Source organism: Hydra viridissima, unplaced genomic scaffold (assembly GCF_058129835.1).
Source record: "Hydra viridissima isolate aposymbiotic clone 2 unplaced genomic scaffold, HvirCarnegie_v1 scaffold_12, whole genome shotgun sequence".
Taxonomy (NCBI): Eukaryota; Metazoa; Cnidaria; class Hydrozoa; order Anthoathecata; family Hydridae; genus Hydra; species Hydra viridissima.
In genome coordinates this window covers 5177819-5201337 of record NW_028324311.1, presented here as the reverse complement: position 1 = coordinate 5201337, position 23519 = coordinate 5177819, and the positions used below count along the sequence as shown (strand labels likewise).

The window sequence follows — 23519 nt, the reverse complement described above, 5'->3', positions numbered from 1 at the left end:
AGAAGTTTGCAGAAAACTAGTGGATTCAATGCCGTCAAGATGCACGGAAGTATTAAAAAATAAAGGGTATGCAACAAAATATTAATAATTTGCAACCCTATTGACCTCCATCTTCATTTTTTATTTTACACCTATTATTTTGCTCGGTGTGGAATTTATTTTTTTTAAATTAAAATATATTATATATATTTAATAACTTAATATTTATTAATTTCTGTTTATTTATGTAATAAAATAAAAGTTCTAATAAAAATTCAAATTTTTATTTTATTTGTTTCAAAGATATTCTCGTATTTGTTAGTTTTTTGGTTCGCACCTATTATTTTGCTCGCCACTGTACATTAGCATCAAAATACAAAGAAGAATGAGATGCTGGTGATTCGTGTGCTACTAAAACATGTCTCTTCATTTAAAAAAGAAATTCCTTTGATTTGTTGGGTCAATACGGAAGATGTCATTAAACAAGGCGGTGATGAGGGAGGAGGGCTTTTGAAAATCATTATGGAAGTCGAATGAATACAAAAAAATATTTTAACGAATTATGCGTGACATTTCACAAAAGATTCGTTAAATTTTCCTAAACATTAAGAACCTTAACATAAAGGAAAACATACAGTTAAGTTAAGTTCTACTGCACGCCATTTTTTAAAGCAACTAACAGAAAAAGATTCTGCGTTCCAGATTTCCGGCTACAGATGGTGCAGCAAAAATTTATGCTACAGAAGGTATGCTTTGCGAAACAAAATAATTGAAAAACAAAATCCAAAAAAAGCTACGTCTTGGAATTCTTACAGATCTTCAGTGAAAATTTCTTGTACCTTCAGAATTTTCTCAAAATGCTGTAATACGCAAAATCTTTTAATTTTTTCATATCGTCTACATTTTTAATGTAACTCTAAAAAAAACTGAATTTATCTTCTTGGACGAAACACCGAAATGCCTAGGAGCGTGTTTGCAGTTTCGCTATGTTAATAAATAGAAAATAATTAAATAAATGGCTAACATTTTTTGGAAGAAATTAATTTTATAGTCATTGACAGTTATTGATGACAGTTATTGTCATTAGTGTCGTAATATACCATCATTAATAAGGTTGTCAATTTAATTTTATACAGAAAAAAATTAAATAAATCCATTTTTTACATACAAAAGAATTAAAGGATTCTCATTTCGAAAAAAAAAAAAAATTTTGTTGCAGTCCTTTATTACTTTTTATTCTATGAAGCCTTCTGGGCATGCTGTTGACTGATAATACCATCTGTTTTTACAACCTTTCACAGAACGTTTTGTTTGCCACCTCACCTTTCATCGATTTTCAAGTAATTTTGTATTTGATTTAAATTAGGGGGGGGGGAGAGAGATTGTGCTGGCCGCTCCAGCTCTCTTATATAATTAGATCGTAATCTTGATGTCTCAAAAACTGTATGTTATCTTAGACGTCCTTTAATTGTTCATGACCTTACAAATAATTTTAAATTGTGTTGCTGAAGATAAACGGATCCATTCTAGCTTCACAACTAAACTTGTTTTTCTGTACAGAGCTTTAATTATAACCCTTTTTTAATGGCTTAGGAGCATTTTAATAGAACGTCCTGTTTTGAAATCTCTTGAATACGACTTTCCACTATTTTTAAAGAGTACGATGGAGGTGCAATGTACCCATTTATTCAGCTCATATTCTAAGTTAGAACCTTCAAATGTAATTTTGTTTAAATTAGTGTGTTTCTTGCTTCACATTGATTAAAGAGTTTAGTTTTGAGTTTTTCCATCACTGTAAATACATTAAAACTCGTTAGTGGTCTACTATTAACTATTGATAGCTCCTAAAACAAAACAAAAAAAACAACAAAAAAACAAAAAAAAAAAACAATTCTTAGAATCTATTACATTTTTATTTAAGACATAAAATTAGAAAAATAGAACTCTTGAAAGGGTTGTAAATATGCAATTTAAATCACTTTCAAAGTCCCTATAGAGAAGATAAAAATTTAAAATACCCCTGTCATTAGCACCATTTGATAACGTTATTCTCAAGAGTTAGCAATAAGATAAAAGATTCAATCGGGTGTTTGTTTAAAATCATTAACATCAGATATTTAAAAAATTTTTATCGAGTAAAGCAATTCTAAAAAATTAACGAACTTTTAGAAAATCCTCGCGCAAAATATTAAATACTTTATTTACATATTATATCGATGCCTACAAGACTACAGTCGCATAGCGCGTTTTTTCGTTTGAAAATTGGGAGTTTGCGGTTCAGTGAGTGGTTTAGCACTGTGTTCTATAATTATCGGTTTATAAGTTCTGACAGGATTAGCTTTCACAACAGCCTCTTCACGCAACACTTTTATTTCACGTTCAAGTTCAAGGGCTTTTTCTTTTTCGATTCGTTTTTTTTCTTCCTCCGTTTTTAACTCTTGTTCGTGCTTCCATTCGTCGTATTTATGACGTTCTTTGGCACGAATGTCAGAATTTAAAGTGAAATCAGTTATATCAGTGGGGGGAATCAATCCCGTTAAGGGTTTAAAAGGAACTTTATTGATAACATCAGCTGGCTTTGCTTTGAACTCTCGATTAGCTTTTTCAGCTTCAATTTCTTTTTGCCGCTAAAAATAAGTTTAAAAAAAATAAAAGCAAGATAAAAGAGAATAAAATATTATTTCTATCAACAGATGTTTTCAAAAAAACTATTTAATAAATATGCATTAAACTCAGTATTTAAATCTGTTACCTTTTCTTGAAGTTTTTGTTGATATGTCGAAGAGCCAGTTGATATCTTGAAAGGAACTGGATGAGTGGGCTCTTTAGACTGAACAGGAGGGAGACAGTCTGGGGAAAAAGATGGTAATGGACGGGCATGAAATTCATGCATCTAAAAGAACAACAAAACTCAACTTTAATAACTTTCTACTTTTATATTGCACAAATAAAATGTAAAATATTACCTTCTCTTCCTCTTGGATGACCTCCTTAATTTTTTCCTCTTTTTTCATATATCTTTCTTTATCTCTGTTTTCAAATGAAAATGGTTCTATTTCAGTGGTTTTTGGTCTTTCTGATTTCCCAATTGATGTATTACTTTTTGGATGAGCCTATGTTAAAAACCTTTATTAGAACGCATTATCAGTTTAAAACAAGCTCATTTTCTTCAATTTTGATCACACAGAACAATAAAAATTACAGTCAACCATTTAACACAACTTTACTAGTTATTATCATAAGTCAACTTAATGGTCTATGATAAGTATTATACCTTATTAGTTGTTGGTAATGGTTCCTCTTTTTGCTTTCGCTGTTCAATCCTGCTTTCAATTAAAAAGTTAAAGGGCTTTGTCTTTGTAGTATGTGCTTCAGGCATTTGTTTCACACCATAAAAACCCCCTTTCTCAATTATCTTCGGATTAAACTCAGTTGCTTTAAATTGATAACTAAATAGGAATTATAGGGATCTTTAAACAAACATTTTGACTTGAAAAATTTATTATCAAAATTATTTACATACTATGAAATACTTTTTATATACTATGAAATTTCAAAAAACAATAAAATAAAAAATTAATGATAAGCTATAATCTATGTAGACAATTTTTTCTAACAAGCCAGCAGAAAAAAAAAAATTAACATTCAGCTTGTTTTTAAATATATTATATTATTTGGAAAATATTCTTTTGCAGTAACATACTTTGATATTTCCTCTGCTTCTTTCTCTTCCATCTCTTGTCTGCTTATTGCTGTCACAGGTCTACTTCTTAACTTTGTGGCCAACTGAGGAGTTTTAGGGTTGGTAATATGTAAGGGTTGAGATTTCTTTTCTAATTCTAAACTTGCATTGTTGTCACATTTTCTGGGTCGTAAACGAAATCTTAAAAAAAAAAAAAAAAAAAAAAAAAAAAAAAATTATGGGTAGGTTTAGTGAAACTTATTAAACTTTGATTAGTAAACATTAAAAACTAATTACAAATGGCAATCATTACAAACTTTTTTATATGTACATACAGTACTGTGAAAAAGTTTTAGCCCACTATAGTTTTACAATTACTTTTTATCCTTTCTTTAAAAAAATGAAGGACTTATGAAGTAAAAAAAAACATTTTTATAGATGTTACAAACAAAAATATCTAGAAATAAATTATTATACAAAAATAAAAAAAAATAAAAATTAATACTTCGTATGTCCGCCTTTTACATTGATCAAAGAAGTGGTTGGACTTTGAGGCCAATTCATTTATTCAAAAACTCCCTCTCACGCATGTCCTATAAATATTTTTTGGCCACTTGGGATCAATTTTTGGGATTATTGCCTTACTGTAAAATGAAATTATTACCTTCAAAAATTAAATTATTCATTTCACTCCAGATGGTATTGCATCTCTTAAAATTTCCACATATCATTCTCATGTCAGTTTAACATCAATTCTGATTAAATCACCTACTCCAGATGATGAAATACAACCCCAAACTAGAACAGAACCTCCTCCATGCTTGATTGTTGGATGTAGACAATCAGGGGAAAAAGCCTCTCCAACTCTTCTTCTTACATACTGTCATCTGCTACTGAACAATCCAAATTTTGATTCATCTGTGTATAGTACACAGTTTAACATTTCTTGCACCTATGATTATGCTGTTTTGCATATTTAAGTCTTTTTTCTTTATTTCCACGACATAACAAAGGCTTTTGAATTACAACACATCCTCTTAACTCACCTTTTAGCAAATCTTGTCAAATGCAAGATGAGGAATTGTTGGTAAGAGTCACAGTTTGAATGTCTTGGGCCAGTTCACTGAAAGTTTTTTTCTGATTTTGCAGACACATTTAAATAGTTTTTTATGTCATGTTTTGTAAGGTTTGGAGGTCTTCAAGTTTTACCCTCAAGAGATTCCGTGTTTTATAATTTTTTTTTTTGTAATTTCTCTAATGGCTGTCCTCAAAATATATATATTTTTTTGGGACAATTTGTCATGAGAATAGCCTCCATCATGAAGGACAACAACTTTTTTCCAATTCCAGTAGTGGAATTTTTTCCAATTTAACACTTAATATTCCAATTTAACACTAACAATAAATACAATAATACAAAAAAAATATCAACTACTACTATCTTCTAATACAAAGTATTCACAATAAATTATAAACAAAAATACAAGAGCAAACTAATAACAACCGAGCTGATACAAATTATTTCATACCACTATATAAAGAAAATAAACATGATAGATATCTAAATACAACAAACTATTTAAAATCTTGATAAATATTGCTTTTGTATGTTAAAATAATGGTTTTGTATTGTAATAAGATATTGTTTCATATAAAACATTTTCAGAAGCTATTATCCAAAATATGTTTAAAAAACATGATTTTTAATAAGTGGGCTAAAACTTATTCACAGTACTGTATCAATAAGTTGAGACTTTTAGCTGTTTAGTATGGGCTAAAAACATTCATTAAAAATGTAAGAAGGCAAAGATATTAATCTGCGGAAAACACATCTTGATTTAGTTTATTTTTTAATATTGTGTTTGATTTAATGCAATTTTTTTCTTTTTTAATATATGAAAAAGATATGCTTGTAAGATTTCATATTTTTAGCAACCTCTTTGTGTTTGATATGTTAAGTACAACAATGATGGTAAAAATCAACAAATACCTTTCAGGAGTTTTTGTTTGGAACTTCATTGCCAGATGTGCCATGGATTCCCATTCTCCTTTAACTGGACCAGAGACTTTACATGCTTGAGAAGAGAAATTAAATGGCTGCGCTTTGGTGAGTTCTTTTCTAACAGGCTGGAAATTAAATGTTGCAATCTTAAACATTTTATGACAAATAAAAATTGGAAGAAAAAAAACAGGGGTAAATTTATACCTTTCACATTCACAACTAATATCTTCAAAAAATTAGAAGAAATAATGAATAACCTCTTATGTTAGGGTAATAACTGATTTTTTTTGTAATTTTTTTAAAACTTGAAAAAATTACAAAAAAAAATCATTTATTACCCTAACATAAGAAGCTAATTGAGAGAATTACTTCAATACAATTCTTACTGGAGAAGGTGGATGTTGTCTCAATTGACTTTCAAATGGTTTGCTAGTAGTGTCTGATCTTGTCTGCATAGTGTGTTCCTTAACTCTATTATCAGTAGCAAAATGGAATTCTTTAGGTTTTGTAACAGGACATACTGATCTACTGGGAAGATATGAGCTGGCACCAAGTACATTTTTCAGATGTTTACCATTACGTCGTATTTTTGCTCTAGTTTGTTTTTGAAGTTCCCTCATCTTTTGAATAACTAATGCTTCAGATGATTGTGAATCTTTTTTAGTGCCTCGTTCACGAAGTTTTCTAGATAACAAATTACAAATAACTTACCTTTTTTTCTATTGGTTTAAACTTGAAGAAAAACTATAAGTATTTACAAACAAAATTTTTTTAAATTGTGCTTCAAACAAATACTTTAAATGGAACACATCTCACATGATTTAGTTTAAAGTTGGGTTTGTATTATACAGAAAACCAATGGCAAAAAAAAACAAAAAAACAACTTTTGACAAAGAAATTAATAAAAATCAGGAGTTTAGTAGTTAATGTAAGTGATTCAGTTTTTTTTTAAACCTAAGTCAAAAAAATCAACTACAGAGGATAAAAAAGTACATTAGTTGCTTAGCTTTTGTTATGTAATAATCTAATTATTTATTTAATAACAAAGTTTCTTTAGATGTTTAAATACTCATTTAGATGTTTAATCCTCAAAAAAGTCTACAGAAAAATAAAAGCACTTTTTTTTAAAAGTAAATTTAAAACTTAAATCTATTCTTCAATACTGCTATAGATTTTCATAGTTTGATAGAGAAATTATATCAAAGCTTTAGGGAAAGCTTTAGAATGATGTGCAAAGTATGTATGAGTATTATACATTAAGTGTAAAGAGGTCATTTTGTTTAGTGTTCTATGTGCCAGGTGTGAGGGTTTAATGATGTGTGTAAGGAGCTTTATCATTTAAGTTACAATGTTTCAATAGTTGTGGGTTTATAGTACAAGCCCATCACATGTTCATTATTGAAAATGGACATAGATACACTTTTACAGCAGCTACTACAATTATGACAGTACTTTTAGGCATTAAAATATTTAGTTGATTGGCAATAACTTATAAGGAAAAAAATTTAAATTTTCTACTCATATGTTGTGATTACAGGGTTTATATTTCTATTTATATAGGGGGGGGGGGGGGGTAACTGGAGTAATAAAAGCTAATGGCTATTTTACATGATACTCATTCTGTAGTAGCTCACTTTTAATGTTCTATTTTTAGAAACAATCTTTGCTAAGTTTGGGGGATTTTATTTTTAATTTGGTAAAATTTCAGGATTTTCAATCAACAGAATTTATGGAGAAATACATTTTTCAATCACATTTCTAGGAGCTTATCCTTTTTCATAAACATTTTTTAGAATAAGGGAGAATGACAACAAGGTACTCAAAATTTCCAGACAACCCTAATACCTAAAAAAAAACATAATGTGTTTATTAGAATCAATAATCTAAATCATTGGGTTTTTTTTCAAAGCTTTTTACAGAGAAGAAAAGTTCTTAAGTTAAAATGATAATACTAACTTTGAAAAAAGTAAATACTTTAGAATGAACCCTATCATGTCCACTGATCACTATACTTTTAAACTAACTTTAAAACTTAGACAACACCAACTATGGTATGTGAAACTTAACAAGAAATTAAGAAGAAAAAAAAGGATCTATAAAAATTAACTTACTACAGTTTTACAGGAAAACATAAAAGTTTAGCAGCTTTAAATTTAGTGTTATATACCTTTCAGGGTACTTATATGTTAAAGGATAATTAGAGGTAAAATTTTAGCTTGTAAATGTTAATGATTCCTGGTCATTCAAAGTACCTGTCTTAATTTGAGTTCGTAATTGAGGGTGAGAAACTACCTGTACATGCCAAAAATGGACAAAAATAATAAAAATCTATGCAAGATTGCATCAATTGTCACCAATTATATTCTTGAGAAGCAAAATTGTTTTATGAGCTCATATCAAAAAATACAATTGACTATCTAAAACTGCTTCTTGAAAACATCTGGATATGAAAAGAAGAATATATATTTTTTTTAGCCACCAGAATCAATGGAAAATGAGACATTCAAAAGAACAGTCTTACACAAAGAATTTGAACAGTTATTTATTGGCTATAGGTAAATATAGTCTCTTTGGCAAGGTTTCATTCTAAAAAGTATGATGAAAGTGGATACAAATACACATTAATATATAGTACCATAGCGTAGAACTTTTGTTTCATGGTTACTTGAAGTATGGAAGTATATAAGTAACACAATGTGTTAGCAAGCAAAACATAGTTTTGAAGTTGTAAAGCCTATGATGGAAGTAAGACGAAATGATTTGTTTATAAAAGAGGGGCAAATTTAGGTCCAGATGCTGCTATTTCAATCAAACAAAGTTAAAAATAGATGAAGATTTAATATCCTCATCTATTTTTAACTTTGTTAAAAAAAATTCCATATGTATTAACATAAATCTCTTTGTTTCTATACTTAGAAATAAGTGCTACCCTTAAAACTAGCTACTTCTATAACTTCTTATCTCCATACTAAAAAAAACAAAAACAAAGTAAGATAACAAAAAGTAAAATTTACAAAAAGAAATTGTTGTGTTTACCTAACAAACGAAGGAGTTTCTGGCATAACAACAGCCTTTGGTTCAATTCTAGATTTCTTATGAAGAATAGTAGAATCAGATGCTGACACTGTTTTTCTCTTTTTTGACTCTCCGTTACTATTTCTATAATTGAAGCCAAATTTAACCTTTAATCTTTAGATAAACAGCTTTCTGCTTTGTTAATTTAAACAAAAAAATATGAATATTAGTAAATATTTCATGAGAAAAAATGATAAAAAAAACTACCAATAATTTTTTTCATGTAAATTATGTCTTGATATTAGTGAGCTATTGCCATATATGGAAAATTTTCTTCCCATGACTTTAGCAAAAATAAGGATTGTTTTTAAAAAATAAAGTTTTGTTCAAATTTCAGGTTTCTTTTTTGACATGACTAAAATGATTCCTTTGATAATCTATGTGTTCTAAATAACAGAAAGATGATTCAGAGAGTTCTAAACAACAGAAAAATTGTTTTGTTGCTATTGTTTTACATAAACAAAATTAAAGGTTTTAGAACTCAGTAATAAATCACTAATGTTGCACCGAGTTTCACTTTTTACTGTTAAAAATTTCTTTTACAAAACATTTTACTTGAGCAAAACCCTAAAGCAAAACTAGTAATAAAGCACAAAAACTGCTTGCACACATCTAATATTTGCATGAAATCATTCGTAAAGAAGTAATCAATAAATCTAGGCATATTTTTATTTCAGAACTTTATTTTGTGCATAAATGTTTTAAAAATATAAACCTAATTTAGCCATTTTAAATTCATACTAAAATAAATATTTTACTAATATAAACTGCATAATTTAATTGATACTGTATACTTTTTCAAAGTATAAAACATCCTTAATTGAGAGAATTCACTGTAAAGAATGAGATGATAGAGGCAATATTTGAAAGCAAATTAGGAGCTTTTGAGGCTTGATCAATTTGATTTTAAATTAAAATTTTTTTAACAAACTATTGTGATTTTAATTATCTAGGATAGCAGCAACTTGGCAAAATTGTTTCATGAAATGAGTAAATATCAATTTACTGGTTTTCACTGCATTTAAGAATAGTCTTTTTCTACTGAGTCTTAAAAGTTTATACCTTTTTGAAGATCTTGGAGGTTGCACCCTTCTAACTTCATTTAAACTTTTATCTGGACTATTCCATGAAGTCCTAATATTTGATTTACGAACCAAATTATGTTCAATGCTATCATTTTGAACATTACTTAGTAATTGCAGTTCAGTTTTTTCAGCTAAAGTACTTGAAATTTCTTTAGCTGAATCATTAATTAATTTTTCAGAATCTCCATTTATTGTATCACATACTTCAAGCTTAACAACTCCTTGCGCCACATTTTGTTTAGGAGCTAAATCTTCAGTCAAATCATCTTTATTTACTACAGCATCCTCCTTAGGAACTGATGAATCAGCTTGTATCTGCTGAATTTCCTTCATGTTACCTGCTAAAGCAGCAGAGATAGCATTTGTTGCATTTTGGAAACCCTGATCACCAATGGCTTGCTCATAGTAAGGCACCATGTCAATATCTATACCTCCTTCATCTCCATCTCTCTCATCTAAATACATAACCTAATATAAGTTTAATGAAAAAAGCAACTTTTAATGAGTTTTCCGCAAAAAAAACTTGTTAGCTAATAAACATTATCTTGTAAGTAGTAAAATCAGTAAGAGGCTTAGCCACCTTAAAGATGTTAAGAACTTTACAGTGAAATGTTTTTATTGGACAGTAGAAATTATCATTTGATATTTATCTTTAGACTCTTTTATTCATTGTAAATAATCCTAAGAAATTATGAAAAATATGTTGATACTTTTGTAATTCCTTATAAAAACATGTTTTCTACTCTTTACAACAAGGTATTGCATTTTTATCAAACTTTTCTTGGTTGCACAAGTGAAGAGCTCTAGTAGTTCCATTTAAAATATTTCAGTAACAAAGATAAGAAAAAATATACATATTTTTTATAATTCTTAAGCTTGTTTCCCATTCTACAAAATAGAAGGAATAAATAATTTAATCTCAACCAAGAAATAATCATAATCTAAAACAACAAAAACTTAATCTATAAGCAATTTAATTACACTTTGAAAAGACTTTTATATGCAATTAATGATAACCTTAAACAAAGATTTTCGTTGTCATTTGTTTTTGCTGTAAATTGTCAGTGATTGCAATACCTATCAGCTTAATAAAAGAGGGCATTTTAAGATATATGTACTCGGAATGTAACAATAACAAAATTAGAAGAACATACCAAACCATTTATCAGTATCTTCATCGATATCTCCTTGAAGAAAATCAATATATTTAGGTGCATTAAATTCATATTTAGCATCAAAAGAATCCATATTTTAATGGATAATAAAAATACAATCAGTGAAGCAGTTGTATTTCGTTTTTGAAGGTTTGGCGGTCGGAAACAATTGACCAATGAAATTACATTTAAAAAATCTACACTAGGTTGGCGACTAAAATTTAAAGATTGTCCATATAGACAGGAAATAAAACATTTGTATAGTAGCATCTAATAGAGATGGTCCTTAAAGGTTGAATGGTTTATTTTGAATTATTAGTTGCTATAGACTCATCAATTGTTATTTAAATTTAAGTGACATGAAAGGATTTGTCAGAACCGTCGAAATCAGCTTTAAAGTGGAGAAGTACAACTACAAGAGTAATGCCGGGAGAATATCAATTCAAACGTTTTAATATTTGAGTAGGTGACATTAGTAGCAGCAAGTTGTTGAAGGTTGGAAAATTATGGTTTAAATAACTGTGAGGGTTGTGTACAACATAATAGTTTAGCTTTGATTGGAGGATGTCATGGGCTACGGTGTCAAAAGCTTTTGGTAAACCAATGCAAACTTGTTCTTTTTTACTTTTTTTTACAGCGTTACTCATTTATGATACAATCTTACATACGTATACAATTTAAATTTTTTTTTTTACTTTCAGCTTTGCATCTTGAAACCATGGTGATATCATCTATCAATCGTCAATCAATCATCTCTCTTCAGCAAAGAGACACGGCATGGTCAATAGTTTGTCACAAAGGATTGTATTTTATACGATTTCATAATTTAAGCTGCTGGGAACAAATAAAAAACAATACGGAAGGGGTCGAAAGAGTTAGGTGTTCAGAAAGGCAGCTGTGAAAAGGGTTCGCGAATAAATTAGGAGAAAAGGTAAGCAAAGTGCTCAACGAATATCGTGTGAAATGAAAATTTCAGAACTATTAATGAGGAGAATTCTGAAAATGGAGCTAAAGATGAAAGCTTTAAAGAAAATTAAGTGCCAGAGTTTGACCAATTTCTCAAAATAAATGTGAACAATTCAATGCCGTGGTCGCTTCCTTTATTCCTGGGCAAAATAACCATAACATTTTGGACGACTAAATTTTTCAGCAGGACGGTGCTCCGGCTTATAAAGCTTGGTGCGTACTGAACTGTTCGGACTTCATCACTTTAAATGAATAGTCTCTCTCATGTCCAGTTTTAGATCTAATGGATATTCAGTATGGAATGTTCTCGAAGCAAAAGCGTATGATAAACCATACAAAAACATACTAACGCACATATCCAGTTTATTTCATTCAGTTTGAAAATCTTACCCAACAGACTTGATTTATGATTTAAAAAAAGGATATTTGTGATAAAATACACTTTCAGTTCACAAACTGATTTCAAAAATACTTTTTATTCATACAATTTATCAATGAATTTATATCGATATCGATCATACATTTTATCGATGAATATACAGTGGTGACCATATAAAATAGCGCACCTCATTATATTTTCTTTTAATTGCATTTTATAGCGTATTTCTACGTATTTAATTTTAATGGTATTTCTTATGATAACTTAGAAGTTGGAACTTGCATTTTTGATGTAAAACGACAATTTGATAATAAAAACTTTTATTGTCAAATTTCGTTGGCTGGACGTGCTTAATGAAATAGCACATGCTGGTGGAGAACCCAATTCATTATTAAAAGTTTGAGTTTTTTTAATAAAATTCTTATGTGAGAACTGGAAAAAGGTATTGTAAATATTATTTGTAATGTACATTTAACTTTTGATGTAAGAAAACAATCCATTACACACTCTAAAGACGATGAAGCATTATTTGGGAGTAACAATTGAGGAGCTTTGTCTTGTCATGGTATCGGTCCGCAGGTCAAAATTGATGGAAACTTGGATCAATACAAATACAACGATATATTACAAAACGTAACGGAGCCGTATGCTGATGATGTCTTACCTGTTACTTGGATTCTAATGCATGACAACGACCCAAAGCATACTCAAAGGCTTATTAACAGTATTGCCATCAAGATGTATTTTAGTTATAAAGAACATTATAGAAATTAAGTAATTTATATATATATATATATATATATATATATATATATATATATATATATATATATATATATATATATATATATATATATATACACATTTTATCGATGTTACTTTTTAGTGATATAGATATAATATTTTTAACTTGAGAATTGTTTCAATTACTTTTGACATTTTGAACAGATTTCGGTAGAACTATTACAAATGATTCTTTAATTTTTCAGAAAAATCTCCGTAATCCGCTTAAAAATAAAAAAGAACTGTTATGAAAAATTAACATTCATTAATTTTAACAGGAAAATTTTAAAAAAGTGAAATGAAGTAAGCGAGTTTATCTTCAATAAGCAACCTTTAATGATTCATTACTTAAGAAACCATACAAGATATTTCTATCATGCAAAGCTATTTTATAAAAAATTATAAAAATCCTTTTGCTTCTTTTTTTTTTTTACAATCGGCTCTCGGTTAAAAACGAAAAATAGTAAGTCCGAGAAAATTTATTTTCTAAAATAATTTGTATTTAAATTCTAATAATTTACAATATTCTAAAAAATTAAAACAAATATCTTTAACAAAGATTTTATTGATTCGTTCAAACAACTAAAATTAACGAAAAAAATCTATACTGTTCGGCTGAGATATTTGATATGTGATTTGTATTGACACGTAATATTTGACACGTGGGATAATTTTTTAAGTTAAAACTGCGTTTTATTCATAATTAATTTTTTTTAACGCCGTTTTTTTCTTTCTTTATTTCAGAAACGGCGTTATGCAAAGAAAACTTTTTTCCAGCTTTTTTCTGCTCCAAAGGCATTTTCTGCTGGAGAGTTTACTAATAAAGTTGAGATAACTGCTCGAGCAGCTTTGACCTGTTTATTACTTTTTTCATTCTTTTTTCGTAAGTGTTTCGTGGTGGTCGTTTTTCTAAAAAAAGAAAAAAAAGTCAGAAGTTTGATTTAAAAAAGTTGTTTAGTAAGATTTCAAATAATGCAACCTTTCCGTTCTGCTAATTTGACCAGTCAAAATAATATCTATGAGCTGAATGCTCCAAAAGCGTTGGTTCATCAAGGGAAAAAATATTTACCAGATTGACTGTTTAAACAGACATCAGAACATTCTTGTGGCGTGGCAAAGTTATTGCTATTACCAAGACAACCACCAAAGTTTATCAAGCTGCATTTAGATGCTGGTGAATAAGAATATCGCGGCGTATACAAACGACAATTTTTCATATCCCAAATGCGATCGCATACCTTAGATTCTTTCGAATCAATGCTTCCGTCTATAGAAGAGAACAATAAAATTATGCTACTTTATCATACAATTACACAAACAATTACTACATATTTTAATTGAACGATGGACAATAAAAAGGAAATGGCAGTCATTACATATCTTTAAAACAAAAACTGTCACTTACTGCACTTTTCTTTGCACTCATTCCGTGAAAAGGTTGTATTTTTCCAACTGCATTTGTTCAGTAGTTCTTGCAAATAGCTTTTACAAATAGAAACTTTTTGTTTGCCCCCCTCAACCTGAGCCTCGTTTTGAGCTTCCTGAGCTAAAGTGCTGATGCAAACACCAGTGTCGACAGGTTGCCCACAAATTGGATCTAATGCACAAAATTAATGTAGAAATAAAAATCTAGTAAAATAAATTGTACCCATAAACTACACAGGAAACTAAAAAGTTTATAGCTACAATATATAATAGAATGTTTACAGTTACAGTATATAATAAAGACTACTTTAGAAGTCTCAAAATCAGATTTCTCTTCATTGTTTTTTACATCGAGAAAAAAACTTATTAAAACTTACTTATGGCTTCTTCTTTTTTTAAAGTGTCTGGTTTTGTAATTATAACGTCTATTTCCACTTTTGCATCGTCACCCAATTTTACTTCGAAGACAATTTTTCCATTTAAAAGGTACTCTTGTTGAGAAGCTTGCTCAACAGCTTTAAAAGAAGCGATGGTTTTTGGAGACTTGACAAAAAATGTACTAACATAATTGGGAGATAAAACAGTTGGTTCACCTATCCCTGACAGCTCGTATATTTTAACATCTTTATCAGCCTTGTTTTTAAAATTAAGTTTTCCATAATGAGTTGTTGACACTGCATCATTATTGCCGGAGCCTAACAAAAAATAAATTTACTTCATAAACAAAATTGAATTTTAAAAATATTACATTATGCAACAATGTTAATTTAGATTAAGTCTTGTTAATTTACAAATAGGAAGGACATTTATTTGCATAATAACCATTTAAAATTGTTTAAATACCTGTTGGCTTGGTAATAACAATATTGGTTTCATTTACAACAACTAACTCTGCAAGATTGTTTAATTGAAGTGAGGTAATGCCTGATACAGCTCTAACTAAGCTCGGAATATTCACATTTAAATTCTTGGATGTGCCAGTCGGAAGTCTTAAAACTTCTTTTTCGTTTACCAAAACTACAGCTTCCACACCAGCATTATTTAAGAGAGAAATAGCTGCTGTATAGTTCACAGAAGCGTAAGATGAATTGTATGATATGTTGGTATTCACTGGAGCGATTGGGAATGCTGTTACTATTTCATTTCCTAAAGAGCTGCTCAAAACTCTGATCGTGTTATTTATACTATCTATCATGTTAAAAATATCTCCAAATGTTGAAATACCCTCATTTGGTGACATTACACCTGTTCCTACACCTGATTTTCCTCCGTTAACTGTTAAAACTCCAACTCCAATTGGCGAATTGTTAAGATCAGCTGTTTGACTATTTACACTGTTAATCTTAACATCACCATTTGAAGCAATATATTTGTTGGGCCATGCTTGATCTATGGAAAAACAGCACAAAAATATTTTCATAAAACTAGAATTTTTAATTTGTGAATATGAGTTCAATCAAAAACCAGTAACATCTGTTTTTCTAATACCTGCAGCATTTCATGAGTTTAAAATATGAATAGAAATTTCAGAATGAATGATTTACCTGGTTTATCAACAACTAGAGAAGATACTGTATTTGTAATAGTGTTTTCTGTACCCGTTTCTGAACCTAATGGATTAATAGGAACCATGTTTACTTTTTCTTTTGCTTTCATTTCTGATTGTATAGATTGCCATGGCTGACCTTGTTTATGAATCACAACAAATTCTCCTTCTACTGGTAAAGTTTCTTCATTCACAGTTAAAGCATCTTTTCCATTTAACAAAAAATTCACTTCCCTTCCATTTTCTTCACCAACTGCTTCAAATGTCAATATACCCATACGATCCTTATCAACATAATCTACTTTAGCTGTCACATCTTTTGGAACAACAACAACAGGTCCTTCAGCAGGGGTTGTTTGACGGAACTTAATGCTTTTATCAACTTCATTTCGAACATGAATTTTGAATGTTTTTGCTGTACCAATGCTTGTTGTGATAGGGATGTTTTGTTGCATACGCATATCATCTTGCCAAATATCTCCTAAAAAAAATATGGAAAATTAATTTTTAATATATTTAAAACATCACTTTTGCTACATTTAAAAATAAACTCAATAACTTAGTCAAAAGTTTAAGGTTTATTCAGATATACATTTTTGAAATAATTTTTTGTCTCATTAAGAAGTATATTTTAAGAGAATCAAAAATTAAACAAAGAAAAGTTTGGGTCGCACCTTGATTGTGTACAACTATTAAAGGAGGAGGAGATTTTGTATTTACTATAAGATTTTGTTCTCCATTCATGAATCTTGCGGTCATTGGATTCACAGAATGTGCAGTTAAATTTAAATTTTGGATATGACCAGGAATTTTAAGATTGACTGTGAGCATAATAGCGCCCTTAGGAACTTGTAGGTCTTTGAAATTTCCACCTTGTTCTGATATGGTTATGTCACCATCTACTCTGCGATTTGAAAATACTAACTTCAATGGAATTGTTGGACTTGAGACTACAGTGCTTAGGAAAGATGATTGCAGTTCATTCCAATTTTGACCTTAAATAAGTGGTGCAACCAAAATTAAAAAATCAAACTACTATCATTTAATATTGGTGATAAAAATTGTTTCTGGAAACATAACAGGTCAACTTGAGATTTTTTTAAAAACTATAGTTTAAAAAAAAATACATATCATAGTATATTAAATGATACCTTGTCTATGACTAATAATGGGTGTAATTGATACATCACTAGGTTCAACACTAAACTCTCCTTGTCCATTCAGCAAAATTTTAGAACGGGAAAGTTTTTTCATTCCAATAAACTTATATGCTTTGTTTCGCTTATATAAAGATGGAATTGTAAATTGAATCATGTCTCCCTTTTGTATGTCCATTGAAATGCCAGTGTCCGTGATCTCAGAGAGAGTTATATCTTCCTCTAGCATGTTAGGAGACACAAACATTTGTCCTGGATAAGATGGAGGTAGAAGATTTCCCTCTCGATCAACATACTTGCTCCAATCATTGATGGTATCTGTAAGTATGAACAACTTAGTTTACTAGAAGTATTCAATCAAAACTCTACTTCAATATTAATGTACATCATCTATACAAAATACTTTGAGAAATAAGTAATTAATAATATTTAATAATATTTAATAACTTAACAATAAAATTTAAAAATAAGAGAAAAAAAGGGATCAAAACTAAAAGTAGAAAAATTTTTTACCTCTGTCATGTATCACTAATTTAACAATTTCACTATCAGATTTAGGATCCAAAACAATGACATCAGTATAGTTATTTATGATGAGTGGTTTGCCACTTCTAGTAATGGCAATATATTTTAAAGGATCAGTGCGGCCAAACAATGATTGCCCTCCTTGTAATATAGCGCCATTTAATATAACCATAGCAATGTTGGTACCAGAAATCTCTTTAAGGATTGCATCTTGACCAGCAACATTTATTGCTGCAAATGATACTTTTTTGCTTGAGCCAGCTCCAAATGCCAGATCAGATTTCCAATCATGACCTGTGGTAGAGAAAGGTAAATGAAGCTATTCCTTTTTTATAAGAATCATTTTCAAAAAAATTTAAAAAATAATTGTAGATCAGAGCAGTCTTAGGAAATTGATCAAGCTGAAGGAGTTAGAAACCATGCAGAATGCAATAGATAAAATGGATGACCTTATTGTAAAGGTTGAAACCAAGTAATGTTTAACTAGAATAAAATATTTAGAAAATTGAGAATTGAAATGATATTTGCATAAAAACATATCACAAACCTTCTCTGTGAATTACTAAACCCTTTGTCTGCATATTTGGACTCAAAATGTATTCCATCTCTCCATTTATATACAAAAATTCTCCACTGGATGATCTGGCAGTTAACTTCAATGACTTATCCTTATTAAATGTCATTGCCACCTGAGGTTGTGAATCTTCACTTTCTGTTGGGAAACTCATTTTCCATTTACCAGAGCTATCCAAAATAGTGATGTTTTCCCCTGCTTTATTAATTACTATAAACTGAATCTGGGCAGCTAAATAAGTAAATGAATAGAGTTTACAAAATAACATTAAATAATGTTGAACCATTCAAAACAAGGATCACATCATAAAGGAAAATAAATAAAAACTTACTTAATAATGCTGATTCATCAGTCTTATTGCTAGTTGCTTTGTCTCCAACTTTATTGCTGTCAACAACATTGGTCACTATTGGAGATAGAGGTCCTGGAGAAGGGGGTTTGTTGCTTTCAATCGGTGATTTGGAATCTAAAAAAAATCATAGTCAAAATGATAAAACCTATTAGAAAAATATAAATATAAGATCTATGTAAAATATCATTTTAGAATTAAACAGTTACATAATAGACTATATGTGTGTGTATAATGTGTGTTATGTGTGTGTAATTTTATTTAATGGCATATATAAGAATAAGTACAAGTGTTAGAAAGTGATTGTAGAACATACTTTGGTCTCCCAAGAGCACATATTCAAATTCTTGATAAGGTAACTTATGTGAAACAAGTGTTCTGTTTTGTTCACTAGGAATTAAAGCCAAAGACACATTTGCAAAAATCAAAGGACTTCGAATATCATAAACAGAAATATCTGTAGGGTCAATATAATTTTTTTTACCAATATCTAATTTATTAGTGTCTATCATTTTTTCTTTTATGTTGAACTTTTTGTTTAAGGTATCATTTAGCGCAATAACTGCATCTCCTCTCATCAGTTTGGTCAATTTTGATTGATTTTCAGAATATGGAAGGTCTACAGGAACCTCTTCAACATAGGGTAAATTATTTTCTATACTATGTTCAGCTTTCACTGACATGTTAATTGAGTTCAACAATTCTGGTTGATTAGAGGATTTATTCTGATAAGTCCTATCAAATCCATCTAAAGTGTCTATGTTTTCAGAGGTAACAATTTCACTAAGAACTTCATGAAAACTATCTGGCCTTGAAGAATTACCTCTGCTTTCTGCTACAATAGAATTGTTCATCTTAAGGACTAACTCATTTTTAAGTGCATTTGGATGATCAAGAAAATTGTTTAAATGATCAAGAAAATTGTTGGGATGATCAAGAAATCTGTTTGTATTGGGTGCATGAAAATAGGAAGAGGTGAATTCATTAATCTGGTTATTTCTTACAAAATCTGGTGAGGCTCTTAAATGGGTTTCCTCTGAATTTTTAAATTCAGAATGGAGCACAGGGGGGATTTTACTTAATTCTGCCTGTTTCAAAACTTCATCACCCAACGACTTTGATTTGTTAGAAAAGAGATTACTCATAACTATTGGTTTATATAGCTGGTGGTCATTAACATCCACATCATCACCTGTAACATCTATTTCTTCAAAGTCAGTTGGTTCCATTTTCACCTGAACTGCAAGATTATTATATCCATTAAGCAGCACAGTCTTTTGTTTTGGTTCAGTTTGAACAGCTGTTAGTATAATAAACTCTGTACCATTTATAACGAACCCAATTTTACACACTGTCTTAGGAGGAATAACAATTGGTTGCAAATTATTTACAGCTTCAATCACAATAATTGGTTTATTGAGGGTATTGTTTACATTTAAAAGAATTGTATTCATATCACTTTTGACAACATTTGTGGTTGGCTCATTTTTAATAGCAGTTGGCAAACTTGTAATATTGATCTTTATAAAATTTATGATGTCTGGAAGCAAAGTCACTGTATATTTTTCTTGGCCATTTAACAAAATTTTATCTTGCTTCTCACTTTGAGCTTTTAAAAGTATAGGCCAACTATTAGCAACAGTAAATGTTTCCTCTACATTTTGGAATGGTTGTACATGAATAGGTTCAATCGATCCAGTAATATCGTAAACTTTAACAACTTGATCTAATCCATTTATAATATTTATAAAAGCTTTTATTTTTGGAATTGGTTTGTTTTCATGCTTTGAGTTTTGTGCTTTTGGTTCTGGTCTTTCAACAACAATATGAACAAGGTGATAAAAGTCTGATTGTAATGGTACTTCTAACTCAAGCTTCTTGTTTAAAAATACTGGCTCTTCTCTGTTTCCATATAGAAAACCAAAAAATTTAAGTGGACCCTGACTTTCAACTGACAACCCAAATCTTGCAGTAGTATTACTTTGTATAATCACAGGGTTTACTTTATTTCTCACTTCAACAAGTTCAACTATTTCTTGAACAGTATTTTCAAGCCACAACATGATTACAGTGTTTATGGTTGGGACAGTGGCATGATATGAAGGTCTTTCATAGTCATGCAAAATGTGTTTTGACTCTAGCATTTTCCCTAGGGCAATATTAGCATGTTTTTCTATCACAGCAGATGGTTCTGAATGAAAAATTAAAAAGTATTTTAAAAGTGAGGAAGGGATAGATTCTAAGAAAATGCTAGAGCCAATAAAGCTATAGTTCAAAGGGCAACAAGCGAAAAAATTTATATATAAATTTCTAGAAAAAGAAATTATTTTTTTTTACAGAATAGCCTGGCTGACCCTGGCATTCTCTTAAACTGAAACAATAAAAAATTGTAAAGAAATTTACAAGTTTGAAACTTAAAAACAAAAACTATTAAAAAATAAATAAAAAATATTTACTGTCACTTATGATTATTTTCTCCACATTGCCACTTTGTTTCAAGGAAATTGTATATGTCAATTCACCATTAATATAATACCGATCACCAGTATCAGCATCAACAACAGTAACATTTACATCAGCATTACTAGGCGTAGTTATTATAAGTTGTTGACTTTCATAACCTTCTTTAATACGGAATGGCTTTTCTGAAGTAGACACTTTTAAGTCTACTTTGTGATTTACCAAATTTACAACTTCAAGTTTTGCAGTGTTTACTTGTTGAGCTCCACTAGAAGCACCTGTGATGTCAACAGCTCCTGTGCCAACTTCAAAAGTCATTTCTAAATGCTTTCCAGGTTCACTTGATAACCAAACATTGGCAGGAAATCTGTAAATATTGCCATTAGTATCATTGATTATGACTTTATCTATATGCCAGTTTGCTGATGGGCCAGTGTCATCAGAACGTATCAAAATCTTTTGAAGTGCACCTAAGTTGCCAGCATCAATTTTAAAGCTGTCTGTCCTGTAAAATAAAGCAGCTTAAGAAATAAAATCAGTTTCCTCAAAAAGATTTTAGATCAAAATGAATAGACACTACAAATAAACTTACTCTCCAGCACTGAAAACATTCTCATCTTTCCCAACAAGTTGAATTTCATTGGTTTGGCCAATAACACCATACAACTTAACAAATATTCTTGCTGCTGTTCCTGCTTCTGCTCCTTCAGCAGTATAAGTAGTAGCTGTATAGAAGAAATCTAAAGGGGCAAGTAAATGTAAGTTAACTGTCAGAAGGGTGGTAAATTAACCTAATTATGTAAATTGCTTACTTTATAAACATTGGTTTTAGATTTCTTTTTATGAAATTTTATAAAATGCATTTAGGAAATGAAATTAATACATACATACATACATACATACATACATACATACATACATACATACATACATACATACATACATACATACATACATACATACATACATACATACATACATACATACATACATATGTGTGTATACATACACGCTTTTTAATTATATCAAAACAGGAGAAAATAAAAAAGTGAATTAAAAATATGAACTTAAAAGATACATATTTAAAAGCAAATTTTAAGTACCAGGGTCAGTAACAGTAAGTTCAACAACATAGTTTTCTTCTGGTTGAGGTCGAACTTCCACAGACTTTTGCCCATTTAACAAAAGTTCTTTTGCTTTAGAATCCATAGTTTTTGCAGTAAATTCAAAAGGTTCATTCATAGAAGATTCATCTATTTTCCAAGTTTTACGTATCCCTGGTAACATATCAATGTCCTTCTTAAAACTTTCGTTAGCTGGTTTGGCAGTGACAATTATAGGGACACCAGCAAAGTTTTGCATTTTGACTTCTGCTGATACTTTAGTACTTGATTTTGAATCACCTAGATAATAAAATTTTAATAAAAGTTACAAAAAACAATAAAGTATAAAGATATAAAAGAATAAATAAAAGAATAAAAATCAAAAAATTTCAACTTCAAAGTAGATTTACAACCAATTCTGAGGTGTTGTGGATTTCATAAAAAAGGTGGAGGTTATTGTTTTCTACAAAGACATCTTTTACCTTTTTCTTTTATACACTCCATTTTATCTTTATTAAACATAGTACCAGTTGGACATTTTTTCCGCTGAGCAATACCTTGGTTGCATAGTATAAAATAATATCGATCACCAGGATCTGGGAATACACCATTCTCTTCTGAATCAGGACAAGATACTAAAGGGTAAAAAAAAAGCTTTGTAAAGCAAAACCATAAAATTCAAGAGCTTTTTAAAGATATAAAATTTAAAACATTACATCTCAATAAACTTAATACTGAACTGGTGTAACTATTACACTTATGTGTAAAAACTAAAGACAAAAATAATTCCAGTAATACGCTTAAAGAATCAAGCTCAAATAATATTTCTTACATTGCCTGGTAATATTTACGAGGAATACTTCATTAGGATTCTCTGATGGTGTACCTACAAATGTGATACTGCCATCTAACAACAATGATTCTCCAGTTTTTGAATTGTTGGCACGAAAAATAACAGGAAAATTTGTCTGTGATCCTTGCTCCACAAGCCTGAGTTCTAAAATCATTTTTGGATTAATTGAATAACCAGACTTCTTCCGCTCACCTTTATCTGGAAACAAAGTGACATCTGCACCTGCATTGTTTTCGAAGTTTATATTGATATAGCGGTCTGCAGAAATTGTAACAGCTATTTGTTTAAAAAAAAAACAAATACTAATACATTGTTGTAAACTGCTTGTTTAAAAAAATATATATTAATATGTTGTAAATCAACTGTAACATAGAACAAAAAAATACATAACAAACTTTATGTTAAAGATTATTACAGATTGA

General features: G+C 29.6%; 2 protein-coding genes across 3 annotated transcripts in view; both read right to left on the bottom strand.

The window, feature by feature from the left end:
* Nucleotides 1-1873: 1873 nt before the first annotated feature.
* Nucleotides 1874-11143, bottom strand: LOC145193991 (targeting protein for Xklp2 homolog). The gene is made up of 10 exons (XM_090068822.1): nt 10978-11143; nt 9801-10278; nt 8700-8822; nt 6050-6347; nt 5652-5788; nt 3683-3862; nt 3254-3428; nt 2946-3092; nt 2732-2872; nt 1874-2606 (listed from the first exon to the last, which is right to left on the bottom strand). Exons 1-10 carry the CDS (start codon nt 11069-11071, stop codon nt 2208-2210), a joined length of 2172 nt encoding a protein of 723 aa, XP_089924948.1. The 5' UTR covers nt 11072-11143; the 3' UTR covers nt 1874-2207.
* Nucleotides 11144-13569: 2426 nt separating this feature from the next.
* Nucleotides 13570-23519, bottom strand: part of LOC145193816 (uncharacterized) — a 35867-nt gene continuing 25917 nt past the window's right edge. Inside the window, exons 46-62 of one of the 2 annotated variants that reach the window (XM_090068960.1) lie at nt 23077-23373; nt 22727-22879; nt 22245-22544; nt 21734-21881; nt 21138-21646; nt 18998-20872; nt 18664-18798; nt 18306-18563; nt 17747-18052; nt 17228-17551; nt 16751-17071; nt 16075-16557; nt 15374-15919; nt 14908-15225; nt 14511-14702; nt 14175-14372; nt 13570-14014 (exon numbers count right to left, since the gene is read on the bottom strand). In XM_090068960.1, the coding sequence (XP_089925086.1) occupies nt 13923-14014; nt 14175-14372; nt 14511-14702; nt 14908-15225; nt 15374-15919; nt 16075-16557; nt 16751-17071; nt 17228-17551; nt 17747-18052; nt 18306-18563; nt 18664-18798; nt 18998-20872; nt 21138-21646; nt 21734-21881; nt 22245-22544; nt 22727-22879; nt 23077-23373 (6455 nt within the window). In that variant the 3' untranslated portion in view covers nt 13570-13922. The remainder of the gene's footprint in view (nt 14015-14174; nt 14373-14510; nt 14703-14907; nt 15226-15373; nt 15920-16074; nt 16558-16750; nt 17072-17227; nt 17552-17746; nt 18053-18305; nt 18564-18663; nt 18799-18997; nt 20873-21137; nt 21647-21733; nt 21882-22244; nt 22545-22726; nt 22880-23076; nt 23374-23519) is intronic. The other variant, XM_090068961.1, reaches the window with a different exon arrangement.

Excerpts from the sequence above, each read along its gene's own strand:
- LOC145193991 (XM_090068822.1), bottom strand. The coding sequence starts at position 11,071 with ATGGATTCTTTTGATGCTAAATATGAATTTAATGCACCTAAATATATT. Across the intron at positions 3,863-5,651 it reads CAAACAAAAACTCCTGAAAG|ATTTCGTTTACGACCCAGAA; the intron begins GTATTTGTTGAT and ends TTTTTTTTTAAG. Across the intron at positions 2,607-2,731 it reads AACAAAAACTTCAAGAAAAG|CGGCAAAAAGAAATTGAAGC; the intron begins GTAACAGATTTA and ends ACTTATTTTTAG.